This window comes from Rhamphochromis longiceps, linkage group LG1, assembly GCF_057381845.1.
Source record: "Rhamphochromis longiceps isolate RC_006_pf linkage group LG1, R_longiceps_female_GT1.1, whole genome shotgun sequence".
Lineage (NCBI taxonomy): Eukaryota > Metazoa > Chordata > Actinopteri > Cichliformes > Cichlidae > Rhamphochromis > Rhamphochromis longiceps.
This window is the reverse complement of record NC_140557.1, coordinates 31,517,065-31,543,069: the sequence shown is the minus strand read 5'-3', so window position 1 is coordinate 31,543,069 and position 26,005 is coordinate 31,517,065. Positions and strand designations below refer to the sequence as shown.

Genomic DNA, 26,005 nt, shown 5'->3' with positions numbered 1-26,005 from the left:
AGCCCGGTGTCCTTGGCAATAGAATTGCTCAGAGCCTAAATTGAATTGAGGCAACATTCAGGACGCCGGCGAATACACACACACAGCGCGTTACAGCAGAATAATCCATCGTATGATCGATACTGAGTGCATTGGAAAACGTAGCATCGGAACAGATAGGCCCTGCTTTTCTACAGACAACTACACTTGCGGTCACTTTGTTATGTACACCTGTTCAGCATCTTGAAAGTGCACATTTCTGATCATCTAATCGGCACCTTAATGCATTTAGTCGTGCTGAAGTTCAAGATGAGCATCAGAATGGGAAAGAAAGATCATTTAAGTGATTTTGAACATGGCAAGGTTGTTGGTGCTAGATGGGCTCGCCTGAGTATTTGAGAAACTGCTGAACTACTGGGGCTCTCCTACACAACTGTCTCTAGCGGTCAGAGGGAAACGGCCAGAATGCTTACAAATTGACAGGAAGACAATAGTAACTGAAATAACTTCTCGTTATGACCAAGGTATGCAGAAGAACCATGCACAGTGCATCTTGAAGCAGATGGGCTATAGCAGTTTAGAAGATCACATGGTGAGCCACTACTGTCAGCTGAAAACAAAGTACGATTAATATTAGCTCACCAAAACTGAACAACAGAAGATTGGAAACATTGGCTGGTCCGCTGAGTCTCGATTTCTGCTGCCACATTCAGATGGTTGGGTCAGAATTTGGTGTGAACAACATGAAAGTTTGGATCCATCCTTGCAGCCCTGTATTAAGAATTCAGGCTGCTGCTGGTGTAATGATGTTGGGCCCATTAGCACAAACTGAGCACTGTTTAAAGCCCCGAGCACTACCTCAATATTGTTGCTCACCATGACCACAGTGTACCATTTCCTGCTTCCAGTAAGATAACTCATCATTGTTACAACGCTCACATAATATCAAACATGACAGAGACTTCCCTGTACTTAAGTCACCAGATCTCCATCCAAAAGAATACTTTAAGATGGTAGGGTCAGAATTTGCCGTACACTATGTGACTCTGTGTTTATACACCTCTCTGTGTAAAATTATTAGTTATTATTAATCTCTGGCTCTCATCCACAGCATGTCTTTGTCCCGTCTTCCTCTGAGGAGTGTTTCCAGCTCTTTGTTGAATCTGTGCCATGAAGAATTAAGATAGCTCTGAGGATCAAAGGGAGTACAAGCAAGACATACCTAATCAAGTGTCCAGTAAGTGTATGTTTATATATAACAAAGGAGATATTATCCAAAAATTACTTTGCAAGTAGAGAAAAATATGTCTACCAATAAAAGTTGGTGGGTTGCAAAAAACAACATAAATCATTTAATGAGTTGATCAAACAAACAAGAGCTTCACACGTAAAAACGGATCATTTTGTCCTGTGTGAAGTGAGGCAGCATCTCACCGCATGATTCTTTATAATCACACTCAGACACATGCAGGAGAGGACAAGTTTCTGTCCCAGGTGAGCCACAATCAACAGGTCCAGGACTTAATTTTCACTCATGACAAAAGGGTGGTGGTGGTGTCGGTAGTTAGGTTAGGTCATTCTCTTCTATCGCTTACAGATTTGTAAAAGACTGCAGACTGTGACTGACCGAGATCCAACACGCTTTTTCTTGGTCACAAGAAGAATCTATGAATATTATTCCCAGATCTGACACAGTGGCCCCGTGAGCCGGACACAACAAAGAGAAATCAGCTACTGATCGACTGAGAGTGGGGCAACCACCTGTTTAGTTTCAGCCCTCTGCTCTGTCCTTGTCTGTCAACATAGAGACATTTTTAAACAGCCAGTAAGGCCTACATGCCAATACGGGCAAGTGATCCCAATGAAATGTCTCCTGACAGGTTATGAATAACATGCTAATGAGACTCTTCAAAGACCTAAGGCAGAAATCCTTTATGCAGCACATTGTGAAAAGACTTTTGAAGATTTCCTCTGCGTCTTTCAAAGTATCTTAAAGAACTTCAGTGAAGTCGGGCAGAAAGTGGAAGGACTAGCAAAGAATTACAGGGAAGAATTAGAAATTCAAGAGTCTGCATTGTCCAAAGCCTCTTTCATCTTGCACTCTTATCGCGTTATCTTTGTTATTTGTTGCTCGGGATAATAGTGGCTGTAAGCCATTGTGAATTCAGACGTAGAGAAAAAGAAAACAAGAGATGTGACCGAGCTGAAGGATCGGCAGCGATACTCCCCACCATCGCTGAGCTGCTCCGCTTTCGATTGGTAGCTTTGACACGTCTTCATCAACTCTCATCTCATGTCTACAGCTCCAGCGTCGCTGCTTTCAAGGCCCTGTTTGTGTTGCGCACCAAAGACCAATTAGATACAGATTCCCCTTACTCTCTCCCTTACACTACATGCCACACCAATTTTTAATTGACAGGAGCTCCTCTATCTTTCATGTAATGCCTGGAAGGAACAAGAGACTCTCAACAGGAAAAAAGGGGAAAATTCCACTGCTATTCTTTTTAATTGTCAATGTCGTCGTTAATGAAAAGAAAAAAAAATCAAAGGAACAACCTTGGAGATGTATTCACCGCTCAATTTTTTTTTGCGCTGAAGGCAGGAGCATCGGGGTCTTCTTCTATATGACCCAGACATCCCTGCTTTTTCACTATGCTTGCTAATTACCAACGGAGACACCCTAGGGGGGTGGCTATGCGAGCTGGATATTGTCTTGTATTTAATAGAAGGTAGATTAATAAGTACCTTTTTACCCAGCTCCCTTTGGAGGTCAGAACATTCAGACAATTCCACAGGCATTAAAAACTTGAGGTGTGGAGCTATGCTTGGAACCAGAGGTTGGAAGGTCTAATGATATTCTCGTTCACACCGCACCGGGGCCTCGCGATTACCAATGTGACGACCTTACATTTAATTTCACTGAACGCCCAAATCCATTCTGAGCTAGATTTAGATGAATGAGCCACATTTTAGCCACGTTGAGTTGAAGAGTTATTATTCCACAGGAGCAGCACACAGGGGTTAGGTAAACAAAGTGCTTTCTTAATTGGTGAGAACCAAACTTCACATGTCCAATGCAATTCTCTCTGAGGGATTTGAGCTGCACTGCCTGAGCTAATGAGAGCCAGAGAAGTGAGAGCACAGGCACTGTGACACTCTGTCTTGGCTCTTAATTTGTGAACTTCCCCTCAGCTGGCAACCCCACAGCCTGCTCTCCCAGATGAAGTGGCTCCGTTGGCACGTCCAGGTCTCCCCCCGGGGCTCTCTGGGTAGCTGTGGCAGAACGGCATTAACACCTTGGGGAGCAGGCGCCAGGACTAACAGTTTAGCTTCTGGAGGCCAGAGGCACCGGGTACAAAGGAGCAGTACATTACAGTACTCTGCTGCTTTTATAAACCTAGGAATGTGCGAGAGCCCAGGGAAGCTGAGCACAACTGCTTGTGGCTTTACTGTAACTATCGCCAATTACTGGCAACTTTCAGGTGATAATCCAAACCTGTTGTTTTTTCTTTTTTGTTTAACAATCTCTGCTTTTTCGATCAGAATAGATAAATGCATCAAACAATAGATCACAGAGCTGCCCTACACGTACCTCTCTTCCAGCAGCTTGTCTCCAAACATCCAGCTGATGCGTGGTGCAGGGTAACCCGTGGCCACACAGGGCAGCAGCACGCTGGCATCAGTCGTCTTGGTCACAGACACAGGCTGCACCAGGAATTCCAGCTTCCTCTCCTCGCCAGTTTCTTAGATGTGAAGGGGGAAAAAAAGGGGGTCAGGGTTAAGACTGAGGTTAAGCAAAGAATTTCTGGGAAGAATTAAAAACTCAAGAGTGGGTATTGTCTTTATTTTCCAAAGCCGCTTTCATCTTGAACTCTTATCAAGTGTATTATTTGTTTTATTGATCAGAAAAAAAGGACAAACAAACAGTAAATTGCAGCCTGCAACAGGAATTCCAGCTTCCCCTGCAGTTTCTTAATTGACCGGGAGGGGGGTGACCGTTAAGGCTGAGGTTGAGTAAGCTAACCTCCATGTCCATCCATCTTACACTTAAGACTGACTGACAGCCTGACACTCAAGCCACAAAGAGTCAGACTGAATAATGATAATGATATCTAGCACAGATAAAGCTGTGTATGAGTTCAAACTGCTGTGTATGATTCCAGCTGCAACTTAATGCTGGAATAGCATCGAGTAATAACCACGAGGGTCATGGTCAGCCAGACTTCTTATTTTTTTAATAATGAACTGCTGCGAGTTCACAGGAATGTGTGAAACTCCCACTCAGCAATTCACGGCGAAAATACCAGAGCTGTATTTGGTTGTGCCTTCACAAGAAAACAAAAAAAAGACACAACTACACATGATAATAACTACACCTAATACATTTATTCATGTCCCTCCAATATCTGATGGTGTCCACGCAAAAATGTATTTCCATTTCGTCACAAAGCTTTAAAATCTTCCCCTTTGTGTGGCTCCAACTTCCTGCCACTCTACCACACATCTGTAAAGGAGGCAAACAGAGATGAAGACCCCCACTGGGGCCTTGTTGAAGTCTGATTTACAGCCTCTAATATCTTCCCTGTGCTGGCAGGAGCCTGGTGCTTAACAACTTAGTAAATAAAACTTCCAGGGGGGTGAGACAAGACCCTGCCACAATGGAATTCGGGTTCCTTTTGAGCTGCAGCTGAGTTACTGTTGCGTCACTGATAACCCCAGTGGGAATTTTACCGCTCCTGCTAGCATTCAAAAATCTCTCACCACAGGTAGCCGGGTCTCTTCACACTAAAGGTAATGAGCAACCGAGAGAGAACTCAATGTACTGCTGTAATTAAATGATGCACTGGACTATATACAAATTTCAATTTACCTCACAAGAGGACCTATGAGGGTCTAAAAGCTCTAAAGATGTGGTGACGTTTTAACAGGTGACAACTGATGACAAGCAGGGTAAAATATTTTAATATTAGAAAACAATACTAGTGTATTCATTATATTGCATAACTGAGTTTACAGCGAGAAGTTCCTATAGTAACAGATGTAGATTCATAATGGACAACATTTCACCTGGTGTTCTCTCAAATTACCTGGTACAGTTTGGAGCTCGGCCTCATCACTCAACTTGGAAGAGCCAACGTTTTCCACAAGGCAGCGGTACGTGCCAGCGTCCGTCTCCGAGGCATTGCTTATAACCAGGGCTCCACTCGGTAGCTGGATCAACCTGGTACTCAGCTCCAGGGGCTGTCGGTCTTTCTCCCACCGGATGAAGGCCACCAGATCCGAGTTGACCTCACATGCCATCACCTGACTGTCCCCAAGTCGCGCAGTGGCTGGCAACGGTTGGTTGGCAAACCTGGGCATCCCTGCAAGACAGCGATAAGGCAGATGAGGAACACTCATAGCAAAATTTTATGGTAGCAGTTTAAGGGGTTTATGAAACCTGAATGAAAAAAGCAGGGCTTCAGGTTTTTAGTAAACTTGAAAGCAAAGGCATGCTGACAAATTTGACTGTTTCATTTCATTAAATTTAACTTTAAGCTGCAATTGGATGTAAATTTTTGCTAAGGCAGATTGGAAAGGCAAATTGATTACCACAGCAGCTAATGAAGCTATAAAAAAGAATGTGGTATATCGGTTTTGAACTTTGACTTTGAAGCTGCATATTTCGTCTCATCTTTAGAACTGAAAAATATTGGAAGCGTTCTCTTGCACATCCATCCAATTTCTGGTTATATTCTTAGGAGCGAAACAGGCCAAAATCTTCAGCACCCACCTGTCCCGACCTCTTGCAAACAGACAAACAAAACACCACCCTTCTCCTGCACACCCGTGTCGTACAATCGTTTATCCTTGATGGTGGATGTTAATTTGCCACGCAGAGCAGGAGACACACGGCACTAATTAAAAAAAAAAAAAAGCTGGATCCACAGGCTGTTTGCGCTGCTGTAGCCCGACTTTCATCTTGATGCAAAATAATTATTTCCTGGGTTTGTAGTCATTGATCTGAAACCAACACTCCCGGGCCGCTTCCGAAACAATCGCGCACAATGACTTCAATTAAAAAGAACTTACAATGTGTAAACTGCAAATGTTATTCTTGGGTTTATTAGTGAGGCAGAGGGAAGAGTTTGTTGTTTTCCAAAGTAAGAAGGCCACTCCATCTCCAATGAAAAGTGCAACATGCTGTGTTATTATCATGGAGGGCCTCTCGAGGTTTTGGGCCAACTGTGATCGTCTCCTTGGAAATTTGTGCAGATGAAACAAAGAGTCTTGTTTGAGTGTCTGTTTTTCTGTTTATGAGAGCAAGTTTAGCTGCTGTAACTCCGCTGAAGACTTGCTAAGCGATGACTTGGCGTCCGCCCCGTCCTCACCTACAGACATCTCTTCAAATCCCCTGCCAGGAATGGCTCCAGGGTAAATCACACTTTAAGATAAGGGCCCAACAGTGACAGACTCCCCTCCCGGCCTGGGCCAACGTGCACAGCTTCTCTGAGTATATCTCAGCACAGTTCGGTTAATATTGGCTTAGCTGATATTTTTGTAACTGAGCTGCCAATCACTTAATATATAATCATGGCAGGGTAGGAAAAAAATAATGAGCTGACTTATTGAGGGATTAAAAGATACTTTCGCCCCTCCCTACAAGCTCAGACTTACTCACTGCTTGGTGCTGCTCAAGACAAGCCACAACTGAAAGAGCGCCTTCAATCATCAGATATCTATCTAGAGGTCAAAAATGACCCCTCAGTCGGGGCCTAACGATGTCTCCTCTAGGGCTGCCACAAACGATTATTTTGATAGTCGACTAGTCACCGATTATTTTTGCGATTAGTCGACTAATCAGATCATCATCCATTGGAGGTACAGCGTACAGCTTATTGCACCAGCAGCATCTGGTCTTATATAACTATCATTAGCTTACAGCTTGAAGTGTTTGTGCTAACTAAAAATAAAGACAAGATGGTAGTTTATTAATTTTTAATGAAATTTGCAGATTGTTTCGGTGAAGTTTAATAAACTCCTTGCTTTCTAAAATATAACAGGACACCGGAGTATATTCTCCAGCTTCTGATAATCAGCTGTCTGCTTGACAGTTTTAGCTGTGCAAAAACTATAACTTTAATCTCAGCCAAACCGATTTACTCAGGAACAAATAAAATACTAAAGAAAGCCAAACAATAACATTTTTAAGTTATCTAAGTGACTTATATATATATATGTTTAACCTGACTAGCGAAAGACGGCGGTGGGTTTGAAAACGATTTGCCGGGAGTCCGGTGTTCTCACGGCTCTAGTTAGCCTTGCCCCCGCCTAGCTAACGAGCTAGTGGGTAACAGACGTCTCCGAAAACGTCGGAGCGCTTTTGAAAATACGTGGTGTCTTGATAAACTGAGCAGATATTTGAGGTTTACACAGCTACATTCTCGCCTGAAAATATGTTAAAGGTTTATTTTGTGACCCAGAAAGAATAATAAGAGTAAAGTTAAAACTAACTAGCTGCCGCCATTGTTGACAGCTGCGCTATGAATTCTGGGACACAGCTTCTTCTTCTTCGGGGTTTAATGGCAGCTGGCATCCTTGTACATGCAGTGCTGCCATCTTCTGTTTCAGTCCGTTATTACACTCTTAAATGCTACTACTCATTCCTGCGTCCTTTGTGATCTTACAAAGCTTCAAACGATGCGTCGACTATTAAATTAGTCGTCGACGATTTTAATAATCGACATAATCGTGACTAGTCGACTAATCGTGGCAGCCCTAGTCTCCTCCACATTTTTTTTGTTGTTCTTTCAAAAAAAATGTTAAGTAGAGGTAAACAGAAACTAAAATGTATTAAGAGGGAAAAAATAAGCTCATTAACTGCATGATGATTGATAATCATGGGTTACACTCATTGAAAAACAAAACAAAACACTGGACTGATAGATTAAAGGGATAAAAATTATATATAATAGTGAGGAGAAAAGCAATGGTTTATGAGTTAGTGTGTGTCTTAAAATATATTTAAGACACATTTACACCCCTAATAATTCTAATCTTACTTTCTGCAAATGGACATGTGCACAATGACATCAGGCCAAACCGTGTGCTGTGGCCTCAATGTGCTTATCTGATAAAGACCAAAAAATTTATTAATTAATAGAAATACCAGACAGCCTTTAACTTTATACAGTGCTCTCCAGATAGTAAGTAAATCCTTTAGCCCATGACATTTCTAAAGATGAAAATGACCCTCACTTAATGCATCTGAGGTCTAAAAAGTGACTAGAGACTTAGTGGAAAAGCTTAAGCCTTTACACTGTGGGCCAAGGAAGACACGGCAGAGGGCTCCACAAGTCATCTGCAGACATGCAGGGCAGGGGGAGAACATTGTGTCTGTACAACTTCAGTTCAGACTGTAGTGAGCACTTTCTGACTCGGTCTGCAGTTAGTCAGTCTCCAGCTCTCAATCGACTAATCCTTTGTTCCTCTTGCCTCATCACATCTCCGCAGGCTGTTCATCAGCTTGCCGTGTCTTCAGGGAGTGCGTTTCTGGGTGTGTGTTCGTGTGAGAGTGGGTGTATGTGGGGAGCCTAACTCACAAGAGCATGACAGCCGTTGTGTAACAGCCAGTTATAATGAAGTGGACTGCTTACGATGACATGAATATGTATGCGCGTGCTTATGCTTGCGTGTTAGGTGCTAAAGTGTACATAAGCACATTAAGTGTGGGTCAAGGCAAGGGGCATTGTAGATGGGAAGCGGTGAGTGTCGATGCTAACACTATCGATTCTAATTAATCACAATTCTCCATTTAAATCAACTTGGTGGACGCTTCATTTTCCAGAGCCTTGCTCAGCACCATCTATTGAACTGAAGTGCTGGGCTGCCAATCTGCACTTATTATTGGAGTGTGATGGAGCCAAATGAGTCCAGGAGAGCAATGGTATTTCAGCGGCCAAAATCCAAAGACTGGAGGGTTTATTCTAACAGAAAGCGGTTTCATTCTTCATTTTAAACGGAGCAAAATGTGCCTCGTCTGATCTCATTGATCCTCCCAAAAACATTTTCATACACCCAGCACTTGCACCAAATGCCTCCTTTGTGGAAGGTGGTTAGCTAGATTCATCAAACCCTGCATTATCTGCTCGGCTCTACCAGTAGAGCTGATAATAATCAGAATGCTAATGAAAGAACACGTCCCTCACTGGATGGAGATTAGCCGAAAACTAGTGCGCCACAACAAATGAGCATAACGACTGCCTGCCCCACCTCAGAGAAAAACCAAGCGCAATTATGTACACGCATACACAGGCGTACCCTTAAATCACACTGTTGGGTTCTCACTATTCTTAATTAAAATAAGGTATAGAATAATAATGAGCAGCTTAATAGAATTCACAGAAGGCTTTAAGGATCTCCCTTGAGATTCAAGCGAATTAGTGACTGACTGCAGAATGGCTGTCTTTCACCTTGGATCAAAAACACAACTGTGTTTGATGTTACATATTTTCAAGCAGTGTCAGTTACAGTAATTGGCGAAAACTGAAACTGGCTTACATTTTGTGCCAGGGCCCGGGGGGAAATGTCTCCCTATGCGTCGTGGCCAGATGCTGAGTTTGGATTGCTAACATGAAATACCTAATTTTCCATGGAGAAAATATGGAATGTAAAAAAATCAAGTCACATGGTTTATGCTTTGGAGGGAGCTCATATTTTTAAGCCCACAGAAACACCAAAGGTTACCGAAAAGACAGGATCTAGCATAATTACATAGTCTAAACGGGTAACTAGCAGAGGGATTTTTCACAGTGCAACCTTTACTTCTTCACTTTCAATTAGCATAATAATGATGTCATTAGACTAATGACAGGGCAATAAAACAACAATATATTCTAACACGATGTAATTTATTGATACATATAACAACAATTTCTCCACTTGCTACGGCTAAACATAAGACCAGGACAGTAAGACTCAGGACACAAACACAAAGATATGATAGCTACGCCAGACAAGTTACGCTTACAAGCTTAACTAGCTTCATGTTGCAATCAGCTCAACTCTGAGACACCAGTGTGGGGTGGGCATAATACTAGAATTTCAAACTTTCAAATCCAGGAAAATACTCCATTTTTTATATGAATGATACCAGCACAGCCAAAAAATAAAACAAGAAAATTAAGATTAGAATAGTAGTATGATATTGTCTGCTACCTAACTCTAAAATTTATGTTATTGGTCCACTAGCCATATCCCCAATAAGACCCTAACAGATGGCTAATATCAGATACTCACTAATAATTAAATCAGAGACGATCTGAAAGGTTGACATAACTTCCAGGATAGAAATATGAAGACCATGCTAAAAGCCACATTCTATCAGAAGGCCACTGGATGTCGATAGCTGTGGTTGCTAAAAGACTTCCAGTCCCATAGAAATCTATAAGAAAACTGTTTTCATACTTGACCTCTTTAAACACTTTCCTGTTAAGTTTATGGGCTCTGTGACTCATTCCAGATCATACTGAATTTTGCAAATCTTGGTCATATTATGAACAAGATTTGCAAAGTAGGACGTATGTTTCAAAACAGAGGAATATCAGTGCTATGCTCATTGGCTAACAACTCGTGAATGACAAGTTGTCAAACCAATGGGTGACGTCCCGGCAGCTCTGTCCAGCTTTTATGCTGTCTATGAGTAAAACAGGTAACATTAATGTGTATGGCTTTAATGTTGTTTAAAAGGGAGCTTTGCTGGCCTCTCAAAATTACCTACAAAGAGTTGTTCAATAATGTTAACATCATGTTCATGTGTTAGTGATGGGAGAGGCTATGTGCTGTGTGAAGTTGTGTCAGATGGAGTGTGCAAAGAAGGCACGTTGGTATTGATACTGTAGCAGATGATGATCTAATCCAATAGCAATTTTTAGCACTGATTAGTGTCAGAGTAGGATTTTTAATGACAATCCTACACTGGATCAAGCTCACTAGCCAAGAGCATGCAGTTTTTGAAATATAACCTAATATAAATTCTACGCTGTTGTTTAATGTTTCGGATAGTACTATTATTGACAGCAGCCAGAGGTAATATTAAATGTACACATCCATGAGCTAAACCTTTAAAAAGTTTAAAAGCAAAGAGGAAATTCTCTAAATGTAGCAACCACGAACAGGAGGAAGAAATATATAACAAAAGAGACACAACTCATCTTCTCATCACAGCAAAGAGTAGACTACGGCATCATTCCACTACTTCTTTCTCCCTTTCTGAATTCAACAAGTTCACTGCCATTCGTTGGAGACTGCTGAAAGTCATTCTGGGAAATGTGGAGAAATCAATACGTGAAACTGAGGCCCACAAGTCAGGCTTTAGGAAAGTGGATACACTAGAGACGTAAATTAAAACCCGTTGTGTCAGAATAATTCCTAGAATGCACCGACTGTTACAAATGTGCGTGAGTGTGTCTGACCATGCAAAGGGCGCAATAATAACATCCTTTTTGTCCTCCATTATCAACATGTCTCTTTCGGTTTTGCAACCCAAGTACACAAACAACCGCAATTTCTATTCTTGGTGTTTTTTTATGAAATTCAAAAGATGAGACGGGCCCAAATCAAATTTGCAGAGCCTAAAAAAAAATAAAAACAAAAACAAAACCCCCACCGCTTTCAGTGAAGCGACAGATCTGACGCCAGCTGAAGAGTAAATTAGACAGAATGTGAAGACATCCAATTAATGGAAACGTAAATCGAAGATGTCAGGTGAATGCAGGAGTGGCAGGGTAATCAAGTAGTCCAAAAAACACAGTCATTTCTGCTGCGAGTGACTGTGAGGAGAAGGTCTGAATGTAATTCCTTGGTATTAAATCTCCATGAACAATATCAGGTTTGCTTTGTTCAGTTCAGCGTCTCTTTCTGCTCATGCTCCCTTTAAAGCTGCAGCGTAAGTGATAATTAATTTTTCTAATTAAAGGTTTCCAAGCTTCAGGCAAGAATATTTTACTAAGGGCTTCCTCCATTACATCAAATCAAGCCATTTAGCCCACATACAGTCTTAAGAGCAGAATTAATTCACACTGTGCACTATATATATATATATCTGTCAAACACAAAGTCAAACTCAATATATATTCAGAGGATTTGTAAATCACTGGTTTATCATGCAGACCTGAGCTCTTTAGTGCAATTCTGTGCAAAGGTCTTGAACGCCCCCACATTTCTTTATCTTTTTCTAGGAGAGTGGGAAACATTTGCAGCACATAGATGGAAATGCAGTATATGATGCAAAAGTAGAGTCTGAACAATTCCAGCAAGCTTAAAAGCCACTATTTGGCATGTTCACCTTTATAGTTCAACACAGCCTGAACTCTCTTACTCAGCTTTCTTGTAATTTCTCTAAACAGCCTTCAGGAATAGTTCTCCAGGATTTTTGAAGGACGTTCAGAGCTCTTCTTTTGCAACCTTGACCATTTTTTACAGATGGCTGCAGACACTCACTTTTGTACTTCTCTGCTGACCTCCTCTGTACATTTTGATGCCAATTTAAATCAAAAACTTCAAATTTGGATTGTTCACGCCATAAGAACTATAGCCACTGACTTTCAGTCTTGTTCTTTGTTTACTTTGGCATTCCTCCATTTTTTCTCCCCGTTTCCTTTCCTTAAGAATAGCTTCTTAACAACCAACCTTCAAATGAGAAATGATCTCAGTGGAAAGGTATCCACTAAGACCGAGTGTTCAGTAGCTCAACGGGATCAACTGAAGAGGCAGAGGCATTTCTCAGGTCAGGTCTTTGCTGGATTTTTCCCCCCCCCCCATTTCTTAAGAACATGACTTTCAGATATTGTTCATTTGTTGTAGATGCTATTTTAATCAAGACTGTCTCGTATGCTACTAAAACTCTAAAAACCTTAAAAACTAGACTTATTTTTTTAGCAGCCACGAGTCCCATTATAATATTCTACATCCGATCAAAGTGTCATGCATCTAATTTTAGGGTTTATATTTAACCTACCAGTGGACCAACTCCTTCTGGGTTTCTTAAAAACAGAAAAGAAAAAAAACCCTGAACAAACAAAATAAGAAGTAAAAAAAACAACACTTTCCCCAAGATTCTCCACAGGATCTAGCACACAAAATCCTTCCACCCCCTAATAATAGTGCATTAATACATTAATGTATTCTGTATATGAATAAGCTCAGACAGCACCATGGACGCCCATAAGCAAACAATAACAAGGATAACTGCTCTTAGAGAGAGGCGTTTATATTTCTTCTTTGCTCTATCTGTTATCAAACTTTAATTGGATTGTATTGCAGAACCCACTCAAACACTCAAAGACATTCCCTCCAAACAATAAAACCACAACGCTACCCCCACCACCCTCTCCCGCCCACCCACCATCACTCTTCATAAAGGCACTTCAGCATTTATTGTACAAGAAAAATATTTCTTTCTCGCACTAATGCAGCCTAGATTGTGATGAAATTAAACGTTGAGGGGTGGTGCTTTGCCTGTGTCCTTAAGTGGCTCTGCATGCATGAAAAGCACAACATGAATTCTTTATAATGCCGTGCCAAGAGGGAGTTAGTTTGGGCTTTTTTAGATTTAATATCAGAAGTGGTCAAGAATCAAGCTGGTTTTTCAAAGAAAACCTTGATGTTTAATTACAAAGTTTGCATGGCCCACATAGGGGAAGATATTACGGCTGCACAGCCACTGCGGTTGTCCTTCTTAAAAATGCATGCAAACTTGTACATTTAAGCAAATAGACGTTTTGGAATCACAAATTCTGGGAGATGTTTGCTCGCGCTCTTTACCCGCTAGGCAGTAAAAGGTAACAACAACTTTCATCCCATCAGGGGGTGAGAGGTGGGAGGCCTCGGCGAGATTGACAAGAATGCAAACAGAATTAATTAACGAACGTGTACTGGAAGCTAACACAAAAGTTACTGGGATTATCCATCGCGTATAAAGCCAGACACGAGCATGGCATGCTGAGGAAATGATGAAACGTGAACGTCTGGCTGTGTCATCGCAACATGCTCATCTTTTTCATCAACAGGGTGGAGTGACAATGATGTGATACAGTGCAATAAATAGACTGGCTTTTTTATTTTTTTAATCTTTGTTAAATTTTCATCCAAACAGCTACCAGTTAGAACACATGGCTAATGATGACATTGGTTAACAACTGAACTAAAACAAAAATTCAAACTGCTTACTCCAATGAGACAGTTGGAAACATGTAACAAACAATGAGCTCATCAGTGGAAAAAACCTAACAATAAATCAGTACTTCTACACTACATAATGTGTGCAGTACAATGGTAACCGCAAGTGCATACACAGAGAAAAGCTTGTGTTGTGTACACACATCAGAGGAGCAGACAGAAGACGGGTGTGTGGGTGGTGTGCCACAAAAGTCAGCCTCAGACTGGGGTCCTTATTTTATCTTTTGAGCTGTGTAAAGATGACAGAACAAGCATTTCCTGACCTTGCATCCAGCCACAGCTTGAACAGAGTAGTACAGTGAAAACATTAGGCAGGTGGTACCCAGGAAAGACGCATCAGCCTGTTGTTATATTTGAAATATGGCACAGCAGAAGGCAGTCGCGAAATAGATGCATAGTTTTATTGTTGCGAACAAGAATGAAAACAGACGCCTATATGTGTAGTGCTGGTGTATTCGGGACACTGATCCTCCCAACTTCCTTATGTATGTTAAGCTAACTCAGCAAGGCTAAACAGCTCTTAGCTAGGGGAGGGGCATTTGGAACTGGTACCGCGCTGGATGAAGACCAGATTTTGAGTAAAGAACAGCTTTCTAAACATTTATGACAAGCAGCAGATTGGCCCCGCGGCGCAGCTGCAGAACCTAGTTGTGACAACTCTCACTCGTAACGGGGACTATTTCTTTTCTTTCTTTTTTTTTACTACTACGCTCTTGGTAACACACAATATAGCATGCACTTTAGAGGACAGTCGCTGCAAAATAAATGTCAGTAACCCGTCTCTCTGTCTCGATCAGGATGCTTGCTACCACTGTGACAAGTTTGATTTCCGGCTTTCATTTCTACTTGCGCATGCTTGTGAAAGACAGAGGGAGGAAAAAAAACATAAAAGACCTGCCTACAATGAAAATACACACACTCAATTGTGTCTACATGAATAATGACACATCGGGATGAGGCTGCTGGTACAGTTGGCACTCTGACAGCTTCTGATAGCCTGATGTGGGGAAGAGACAGCGGGGCTACGAGGAGCCTCCCTGATGGTGATGGATGGAGACGGCATGACAGGGCTAGGTCAGTTGCCATAGGAACAATACATTAGTTAGAGGGATGAGATGTACTTGAAGAAAAAAAAAAGTAGAGTTAAATTCAAGACTGTTGCTTTAAAATTAAACCCATTTGTATGTGCATGTATGTCAAATCTCGCAAAGCAGTTAGTTTTATCAGTGCTGTTTACATAATGTAACAGCATAACACATACTGAAATATCTACCCAATCCCCTGTTTTCAAAAGGACGTGTTCACAGTATAAGCCTCTGAGTGAACGAGGGTTGTCACAATAAAAAGAGAAACAAGAAAAAGACTAAATACTTATTTGCAGCAGTATCAATACTAACTGTGCCATTCTGTCCTCCTCCAGTTGACTCACAGCTTCCCACAGCACCTGCAGACGGGCAGGCACACAACCCTCCCCTCACTGGCAGCTGGAGTGGCTGATGTTTAGGTGGAACACTTCAGGAGGAATTTCGAGAGGTGGGTAAAGCTCCCGTTTCAACAACCTTGAAATATTAAACAGCTAAACACATAAATGTTAACCCGGCTGGCTTCATCATACCTCTAATGTGAGCCTCTCCACTCTTCACAGGAGCCATTCAACCATTAACTGCACCCCAGCCAGCAGGGGTCATTTGTCAGTTTTTGTTGCAGGTCTGCAAAACACCGTCTCATCTACAAAAAGGTTGTTTTTTTTGTTTGTTTTTTTAAAGTTAATGAGTAACTATAACCCAGTGCAGTGACTAATGATTATTTTCATTACTGATTAATCTGCAGAATAACTCTAAATTCAGAGACATTTTTCCTTTGTTCAGTACATTGTTATTAAATTGCTTATTGTGTCTGACCAACAGTGAAACCCTCTTATGATCTGTTTTCTGTGACACGGGCAATCAAAAGCAGCAAATTACACCACGTAAGATAATGGGACCGGGTTCACGCTTGTATTTTTTGGATTGAGAATGGCTGACTCATGCAAATGCCTGCTGATTATAATTTGAAAGATCATATTTAACACTATTTTCTGTGCTGCTGGATGAGTTGTACGTGTGTGTGAACGGTCACCTTCCTGTGCGCAATTTCCTCGTGTTCAGGTATGGTCTCTCAAGCGTGGCTCGTCTGATGACTTACCCTCTGGGGACAATGGTTGGGGCTTTCAGGGGGATGCCACTATCTGCTATCTGGTAGGGCACAAACTCCCCCTAGCCAACTACAGAAACATGTGGGGGAGGGGGTTTCTTAAACAGAGCTTCTGAATGTTGTTTCTAGTGGAAAAGCTCTCTTTCATTAAAGATAATTGAGTTGTAGCCAAAACAATACAGATTGCATTAGGCCCTTTAATCATGTTAAGGTGTCTTGCTTTTTTACTGGGAGTTTAGCTCATTGTCAGCCCATTTTGGGGTTGACCTTCTGCAGAGGTCGTTGCCATAGGAGCGGATGCTCCCATTACCCAAGCACAGATAAATGTGTTGGCACTACAACCATAAATCCCTTTGCGCTTCCCGTCTAACCTCCCTGCTTTCCCCTGGCTTCCTTATCAGGGGAAAGCGGGTGGAGGGGGGTGGCAGGTAAGACAGGCTGCAGAGAGAAGCTCCACAGAGCGGCCTCCAATGTCAGAGGAGTCACCTGTGGGATTATAAAGGAGTTGTCAATCAAGCCCAACACGTGAGGAACAAAGAGCGGCTACCGCTGGCCTGCCCTCACATCTTTCTTCAAGTGCTTATTTCCTTAAGGCCTCGAGCAACGCCCAACCCCTCCACTGGAATGAAGAGCCCCTCCACCCTCCCGTAGCTTGACAGGCCATCCAGATAAACCGAGTAAACACACCCTTGTCCGGCTCTCGATGGGCACACGGAGAGCTTCTCCACATTCAGCTCTCTCCTTCAGACTCTTCTCTGCCACTGCGCTGTCTCTTTCCCACTCCCTCCATTACACTCAGATTCACCTCCACCCACTCCTATCACCCCTCCTCTTTTTCCTCTCCATTCTCCTACCACACATTTCAGTAGGAGCTCTATTGTTTGCTAGAGAGGGGGCATGCTGCTGCTGGTTCTTATCTGGGGATGTTGCCGGCACATCTGCAGATGCTATCAGCAGCCCTGTTGCTCTGTTTATGCTCCAGCTCTGCAAGTGCAGCTAGCAGGGAAATGAGATGGATGGAGGATGGGGTCGGGTGAAAATTGAGCGTCTTGCTCAGTAGAAATGATGGAGTGTGTGTGTGTGTTTGTTTTGGGGGGCAATGGAGCAAAGGAAGGCCATTGTAAACACAAGAAAAACTAGGACTTTAGTAGTGCAGTAGTCATTTTTGTGCAATCAAGCATCACTACAGTTACTAATGACATGGCTTTTTGTTAGCTTGTAGTTTATGTTCAAGAAATGATGACAATTTTCTACAAAGCTCTCATCATTTCCACTGATCTGAGGGAAGTAAATGTAAATGTGCCAACCACCACATACAAGCACACAGCTAACTTATTCTTCAGCATGATTTAGTACTCATTTAAAAATCCATGTGTGGGTGTCTGCTTCAAATTATACCCCAATGAAGCTAAGGTAGAACAAAAAATGTTTCCTGCATAACTAGGATTAGAAGTGAGTTGCTATTACAGCACGAAACGTGCTGCAGACAGCTTCACTCCTTAACTTAAAGGGAATTGCCTTTCAAAGTGTAGGGTACACAGACAGACAGAGTGGCCGCTGACAATTTTTGAAGCGCCACTTGTTTAGTTTTTATCACTGGAAGAAACAGTAGTGGCTATGCATGCATTTGTGTGACTATATGCCTGCGAGTATGGGGCTGGCACTGTTTAAGCAGCAGATGTTTGCAAACACACAGATGCAGGCTCGCACGGATGCAAGGTGATGATGTCGCTGCACATGACCAGGAGCATTCATCATCCTTTACTTGGTCAAGAGGTGTGATGCAGTGGCAAATTGTCAATTATCATTCTTAAGGTGTTTGCACACCTGCGCTGTTTAGTCCATTTAAGTGAAATCTGGCTCTTTTCCCCCTTGGTGCAAGTGTGAATACAATGACCTCACTCGGTCGGTGTGGACCAAAACAACCGCGCCAAGACCTTTTGGAAGAGGTGGTCATAGTGTGGCTCCAAATGAGTCCCAGAGCGGTTTGTTTATGGTTGATCCGAACAAACTACCAGGTGTACGTTGCAAGTTTGAGCAAACCTTCCCATAGCCACGTATGCTTTATATTGTGAGGATGTGGCAAGGTACTATAGATATACATGCCATACACCATTTTCTTTTCTTTCTTTCTTTTTTAAGTACCATAAGTACAGGGACACTACAGATCTTCTACAGCTGAAGAGGGGGCCCTCACCCAGCTGCTCCCACACGCAGCAAAAACTACAAATGGAAGACGATGACTTGGTGACTAGAGCAGCTGCCGCGACAGCGCTAACCTAAGTTGTTCATAACAAAGACAGTTAAGTAAGCTCTGGAAGTACTTTAGACAGCCAAGGGGTGATGAGTGAGCCACAAAAGGTAATATGCAAGTAGTACCATCGTGGTTTGTAAGACCAGTGGAGGAAATACCTCCTGTTTAGTGAAGCACCTCAAAAGACTCAAAAGTGAGTGAGTTTCAAATCATGTTCCCTTCTTGTATCATCCTTAAATACACATTGCCATTTAGTTTGGGACGCATTACTATTTCGCTTGAGCTGCCGTTGCCAATGGGAAATCAACTATTTATCATAGGCTAAAATGGCTAATAAATGAATGATTGAGCTAATGTAATGTAAATAACATTACAAAAGTACTACTTTGTACGCAAAACTACTAACACAAACTCATAGTACTGTATTCTTTTCTGTATTGTTGTATAAGAGACAGAACATCATCACCTCCACCCGATCACACTTCCTGAGCTAGCTCTGGACTGATATCTGATCCAAATACTGGATCCATCCTATAAATAACTCTAGCATCATTTTGAATTTCAAATCAGAACATTGCGTTACTTTATGTTCGGATAAAAAAGGGTTTTAGTGCAAATTTTCAACACCTCTCATTGCCAAGTGACAGGCCATTAGAGATTGTCTAAATCTCAAGTCTTAAGCAAAATTTATTCAACTAGTAACTATATTAGTTTGGGATTTTCCAGTCAAAGTTTACAGCCATGAATTTATTATTAGTGAAAGGAGCCGGCTGCTTGTGCCTGTCAAGTGCTGAGAGATCAGAAAACAGTTATGATTGTTTTTCCTCTCTTTTCCGCATTCATGTAAACATCTTTCCGAAATGCTCCAGTGAGCGTCAATAACAGCCCGAGCACAGCCGCTCATATTTCGACAAGGAATCTGACAAACGGAGAAGACCAATCTCTCCATGTAGACATGCATAAAACACAACACACTTTCAAAGTTCATTAGCCACGTCTGGTGAGCTGCAGATGCCACGCGTAAGCGCCGACTAAACAAACTAACGCAAACACAGACATCAAACATTGCAAAAGCATAATGCACATATTGAAAAGGCTGCAGGAGGACAAGATTAGTATTTGAATGAGGATCACAGAGTGTGAAGCATCCATAGCCCCAGAGTACGTCTCTTCACTCGCCGGCTTTATTATTGTTAATTAAATGTGGAAATATGAAACGGATATATTATTTACTGAGGGCAAATGTGCAGCTGTGCCTTTTCATACATAGAAGAAAACAATGCACTCTGATTGAAAAAAATAATCATATCAGGAATAATGCAAAGCAACATGAAGGCAGTCTAATCAGTCGCTGATGCCTAATGGAAAAGGACGCAACAGATCTGTAGAACACCTGGTCGGCCTGACAGTTTGGCATTAATAGCAATTACTTTAGTCCATCTGTAGCGCATTGCCTTCAAACGCAGCAGATGCTGTGCCGATCAGTGTTAACTATATAGATTTGACGATTTGTTTGCCGGCACATTGTGTTGTCCAGCAAACTAAATGTCACATTACAATGATACAAGCTGAAAGCATTACTGTCCTTTAACCACACGACCGCACGTATCCACAGCAATGAAAGCCATGTGCTCATATGAAACCGCTACATGCAGGCTAGTTTTCCGTTACCTGGCTGTAAATGTAAAAGGTATTGATAGGTAAGCATTAAACGCGCAAGACATCTAAAAGGTGAGATGGATAGACGTGTAGAATGGAAGGCGTGCTGTTGTGGTGCTGTTTTGCCTCATCTGACCTGTCAACGTGTGAGAGAAAGAAAGCAAAAAGACGTGATATTGACCTTGGAGCACAAGATATTCCACAATCTTCAAGAAAGCACGCAAACAGTTGTATGACACAATCCCGTAACAACACAGTTCAACACTAACAGCAGGAAGCCTCTACTTTTATTTTTTTTAAAAATCATCAATCAAGTCTCATCAGACTCAACTCAGCGAGTCAAACGCCTCCATGCTGCCCTGCAATCATGCTCGGGTGCACACACACACACACACACACACACACACACACACACACACACACACACACACACACACACACACACACCTTCCTTAATTCAACACCTCCACAGTTCACCATCCACTAATCAAAAAGTCATGAAGTGACAGCATGGTGTGGGGACGGTGGGGAAAGCCTGAACACCCTCCCCTGGGCCCTCACACACAGAGTTCAGGGCAACTCGGTGAAAGGAGGATCTACACATACGCACTCAAACACTTTCCGTCACGTAGCCGAAGCGCTCAACGAAACAGCTCATCACTCCCTTGCTTTCCATCTCCCCTTGTTTATCGCACTCTCCTTTTTCACACGTCGCTCTCGCTCACACAGCTCTTGCCTGCATCCCACATGCCATGCCCCTGTGCATTAAGACAGACTCCAGTGTTCAAGCAGGTCTGAACAGGCTCCAAAGGCTCCCCAAACAGTCCTTATTCTAGATGAAGAGCACGTACGGTTTGTCATTCAGCCCTTTATGTTTGTCACCGTCGCTCTGTAGAACACATGAGAATACGTGATGAGTACCACCCATCCAGCCTGCTACCTTCAAAACGCCCTTCTTCCCCCATCCCTTGTGTTAGCTCTGAGTGACACCAAGAGAGGAATGTGTGCGTTTTGCGTAAAAGCAACTAAATAAATGCAAATGAAGTTTCCATTAAGGGTCGTCAAGCAGAATGTGGCCATTTTGGGGAGAGACAAAGCCTCTTTGTCACTGAAGGGAAAAAAAATATCAATGAATGTACCTTAAGTGAGGCAGGAGAACCGAGGACTAAAAAGGCATTTTTGGAGAAGATTAAATCCAGTCAGCTGGAAGGGAAAGCGTGGGATGTGAACTGAGCGGAAGTGGAGAGAAATACGTTTTCAAGGCGTCACCTCTCACACCTTAAACGTAGCACTCTCCATGCAAGCCCCACCTCTCCTACTGCCGTCGTAATATCCATAAGTGCTCATGGAAACCCATAAATAATGTTGATCTCTGAAGCACAGAAAGCAGAGATGCTCTGGGTACTTCACACTTTAGTTTCTTCACTATATTCCATCTATGCCCAAAGCGAGGAGGTTTTCAGTTTAAAATAAGCAATGAAACACAACTGCGCACGCACGCACGCACGCACGCACGCACACGCACACACACACACACACACACACACACACACACACACACACACACACACACACACACAGGCTTTTTTCTTTTTCTTTTTGCATCTTCAGCATAAGCCGGGTTAAAATATGCATTTCAACCATATTTTATTTACATCTAGAGCAACAAAATCAAATCCCATCTCCGTCACCCTGGAACTGCACATTTACTCACAATAGACCATCATACATAAGCTGTCCTATAAAAGATAAAAGATATATGCTGTCATTATTTAGTCCGATTTCTGCCAAGACAGGAGTGACTGAGTGAAGAGGCTCATAAAAGCATTGATATTGGGATGAGTTTTTATGAAACTACTCCCTATAAACTAAATGAACAGCTGTCAAAACAAGTGACCTTGAATATGAAAACTCCAGGCTGGCTGGTCCCCATCAACGTGGCATAAAAACTTCTCCCCCCCAATCTCACTTTTGCTGTCCACCGCAGCTGCCTGATGAATGCCGAGGTGTATTTCAAAAGACTTCCTAGAGGCGTGGGGAGCCATCAAAAAAAAAAAAACTGAGAGTGAACTCTCTTTCAGGGTTCAAAAGCCTTATGAAGACCAATTTGGCTTTGAAACATGGGGACGCTTTAGTATGAAAACCCAAAACTGCCTCATGTATGCTCACTTGGACGGGGATTGCGAGATGAAAGGGAAACGTGGATGAGCACACTGGTCCCTAACAGCGTACGTGTCTCTATCTGAAGAACCACAAGGTAGGAGACATAACCAGTGAATGTCAATGAGGGAGGGAAGGATAAACAAAATGCTCTCAAGTGTAGCCAGGTGTCTTCTTCTTTTTTTTAATGTGGATTCAGAGAAGCTTTAAATAACGCTCTCCTCGGGCAACCTTTTCTTTTTTAGATTTAGGAGTGAACCCTGCTGTGCAGTCACCTGAGGAGGTCTACGTGTCCCTTCATACTGTGAGACCTGTCAACGCGACCATTCCATCATCCTGCCAAACCACAGTTAAAAGTCAAATTTGTCATTTGAAGTCATTTGTAAGTAACTTGGTTGGTAAGATCTGCCTCCTACCACAGACGTCACTCTCCATTAACTCTGAGCTTCGTATTTTAACACAGTTCCACTCAGAACACAATATTTGTAATGGCAACGACATCATTTTTGTAATTATGCTTATGTACACCTTCACAGTGGTTTTGAAAAGACACAATGAAGATGTGAGTGCAGACTTTCATCAATTACAGCCTTTTTTTTTACACAGTCTACCATTTTCAAAGGTTCAAAAGTAACTACACAAACTAACAATTTTAGATTGAAGTTGTCTTTTTAAATACTTGATGAAAGATTCTTTGCAGTCGGTTTTGCTCAACAAGAATCCAGGTAGGTGAGAGAAGTGAAGAATTTATTCTAAATCAGTCTCTAACCTCTATACACAACTACACCGATCAGGCATAACACTATGAGCACTGACAGGTGAAGTGAATAACAGCGATTATCTCTTCATCATGGTACCTGTTACAGGGTGGGATGTGTTAGGCCCAAAGTGAACACTTTGCCCTCGAAGCTGACGTGTTAGCAGCAGGAAAAACAGGCAAGTGTAAAGATCTGGGCGAGTCTGACGAGGGCTATGTTGTGATGGTTGGACGACAGAGTCAGAGCGTCTCCAAAACTGCAGCTCTTGTGCGGTGTTCCCTGTCTGCAATGATCGGTGTCTATTAACTGTGGCCCAAGGAAGGAACAGTGGTAAACCAGCGACAGGCCAAGGCTCACTGATGCACATGGAAGGCTGACCCGTGTGGTCTGATGCAATAGACAAGCTGCTGTAGATCAAATAGCCCAAAAATGTAATGCTATTTCTGAAAGAAAGGTGTCAGAATATACAATGCATCGTAGTTTGTGGTGTATGTGCCTGCATAGCTGCAGACTAGTTAGAGTGTCCATGCTGACCCCTGTCCACTGCTAAAAACACCCACAATGCACACGTGAGCATCAGAACTGGACCACGGATCAACGAAAGTGGCCTGGTCTGTTGAGTTACCTGCACCCTTTTATGGAAACATTGACACAAAGCAATAGGATTCAGGTGCAAAACGAGTTTGAGGTGTTGACCTGGCCTCTGGATTCCCCAGATCTCAATACAATCCAGCATCTGTGAGATCCACAGAGGTCCCACCTCACAACTTACAGGGATTTTAGGATCTGCTGTTAACATTTTGGTGCCAGACACCACAGCTCAATTTTGATATTTTAAATTCACTTATCTCCCCAACATCTTGCAGCATTAATGTTAATTTCTGGTTGTTTATCCAATATGCTTTTTGGTGTAAAAGCATATCCTGTGATGTTCCTTTTAATGTGACAAATTCAGATTTTGAATAGTCTTATTTAGTGTATCGCTTTAGTGAAATGTGGTAAATGTGTTAAATTCATCCTACGAGGGTGTTAACACATTTCAAGGAAATCCCACATACAACTATAGCCGCTGATGCCCAATTCAAAATTGCATGAGATCCTGAAATGATGCTGTTCAAGTACTAGTAGATATATTAGGGCAGATGGTAGCAAGATGTCTATAAAAGACAAAAACACTCAAGCTGATTAACATGATGTGCAACCAGCCAAATTGTAACCAATGCTGGGATTTTATCCTTTGGGTCCAAAGACAAAATGAGAACATTTAAGGGAAATCTCTAAGGTTGTGTGGAAAGCCTTGAGCAGTGAAGTTTCTTCACTGATGTGCAGATGCCTCCCACATACTGGGAGATGCACTATGTACAGTTGTGAATTGAAGTTCAGCTGGCAGGGGAGTCGAGGTGCACGGTGGGGAGCAGAGGCCCCGAAAAACACAGAGGAGAAGAGAGCGAGTTTGGGAAGTCATTAAGAGTTTATCTTCACCCGCTGACGGCAGCAGTCAATTATCACTGTCATTAGAACATCGTAATTGTACCAGCGTAGTGTAGAAACAGGCTGGAAATGTTCTCAGCTCAATTGGACACTTCACTTTAATTTGAAATTCTAACTGCGGCTTCATTGTAGCGAAGAAAATGTCCCCAGGTATTTTGTTTTTTCAAACACTCTCCGTGTAGTAGGGTATAATCTGGCACAGACACCGAAATTATCTCTGAGGGTATGTTTGTGCTACTTTTAGCACTGTTGTGGAATTTATTTCACAGAGGAGTTGGTGTGTTTTCTCTATATATCCATGTACCCACAAGTAAGTCTGCAGCGCCAGGTCTTATATGGGGTTTAGAAAGAAAAAAAGTCAACCAGTAACTAGTATAAATGGTCATATTTGAGCTCTAACTCATACTTAAACATTTAATTTTTATGGTCTAGTGCTCACCCTACAGTCACAGTACACAGGAATGATCCTGGGTTCAAGACGGGGAGGAGTCACAGACCACAGCCTCAGGCAGGTGCAAGCTAGTCTCCTCCCAGTGCTGGTCCCAAGCCCAGATAAATGGACAGGGTTACATGAGAAATAGAATCCGAAGTAAAAACAGTGCCAGTAATTTTTAATTGCCCAGTTGCTGGTTGTGCACATCCAGCGAACACTGAGTATTTGTGGTGTTTAAGGTGATGAACTCAAAAGGAAATAAAGATAATGGGACAGGATCATAGCACATCATCGTTTCATGTAGAAAGGGAGATTATAAAATCTCTCAGAAATCACAGTCCATTCGTCTTATATAACATAACTCCTGAGTCCATCCTCTGTTTGAATCAATCTGTTTTAGAGTTCCCTCCTTTAAGGCCACGCTTCTTTGAGTTTTCTTTTGATTGGCTGCCCCTCTGTAACAGGAGGTTGGAAGTGCAGGTGGGCGGGCTTACATGCTCACAGAGAGAGCTGTGTGCCTGAGGATACAAAAATGTGGGAAAGCGAACATTGTGAAGCCTGAGCTTCTGACTTACAGCTATTACCTTTACAATTACAATTTTATGCCATATTTAATCTAACATTTGAGCAGCATATGTGACTGAGAAGACGATCCTCTTCAAAGAAACAAACACAAAAAACTCTTTATACAAAAAACTTGATTTAGCAGTGACTTGTGTGATGAGGACTTTTTTGGGAGACAATTTATAGGAGCAAGATTAAGTCGTTGCAAAAACAGAAAAAGCTTGAAACAAGCCTGTGTTGAAGCAGCTAACGTGTGTAGCAACAAACTTCTGTTGCACCGGTGTTCAACTGGAAAAA

General features: G+C 42.3%; 1 protein-coding gene across 11 annotated transcripts in view; it reads right to left on the bottom strand.

The window, feature by feature from the left end:
• The window catches only part of neo1a (neogenin 1a), a 157,065-nt gene that overhangs the window by 68,584 nt on the left and 62,476 nt on the right, over positions 1 to 26,005 (bottom strand). For all 11 annotated transcript variants that reach the window (XM_085406209.1, XM_085406286.1, XM_085406214.1 and 8 more), the window contains exons 3-4: positions 5,067 to 5,342; positions 3,572 to 3,722 (exon numbers count right to left, since the gene is read on the bottom strand). In XM_085406209.1, coding sequence (XP_085262335.1) covers positions 3,572 to 3,722; positions 5,067 to 5,342 — 427 coding nt within the window. The remainder of the gene's footprint in view (positions 1 to 3,571; positions 3,723 to 5,066; positions 5,343 to 26,005) is intronic.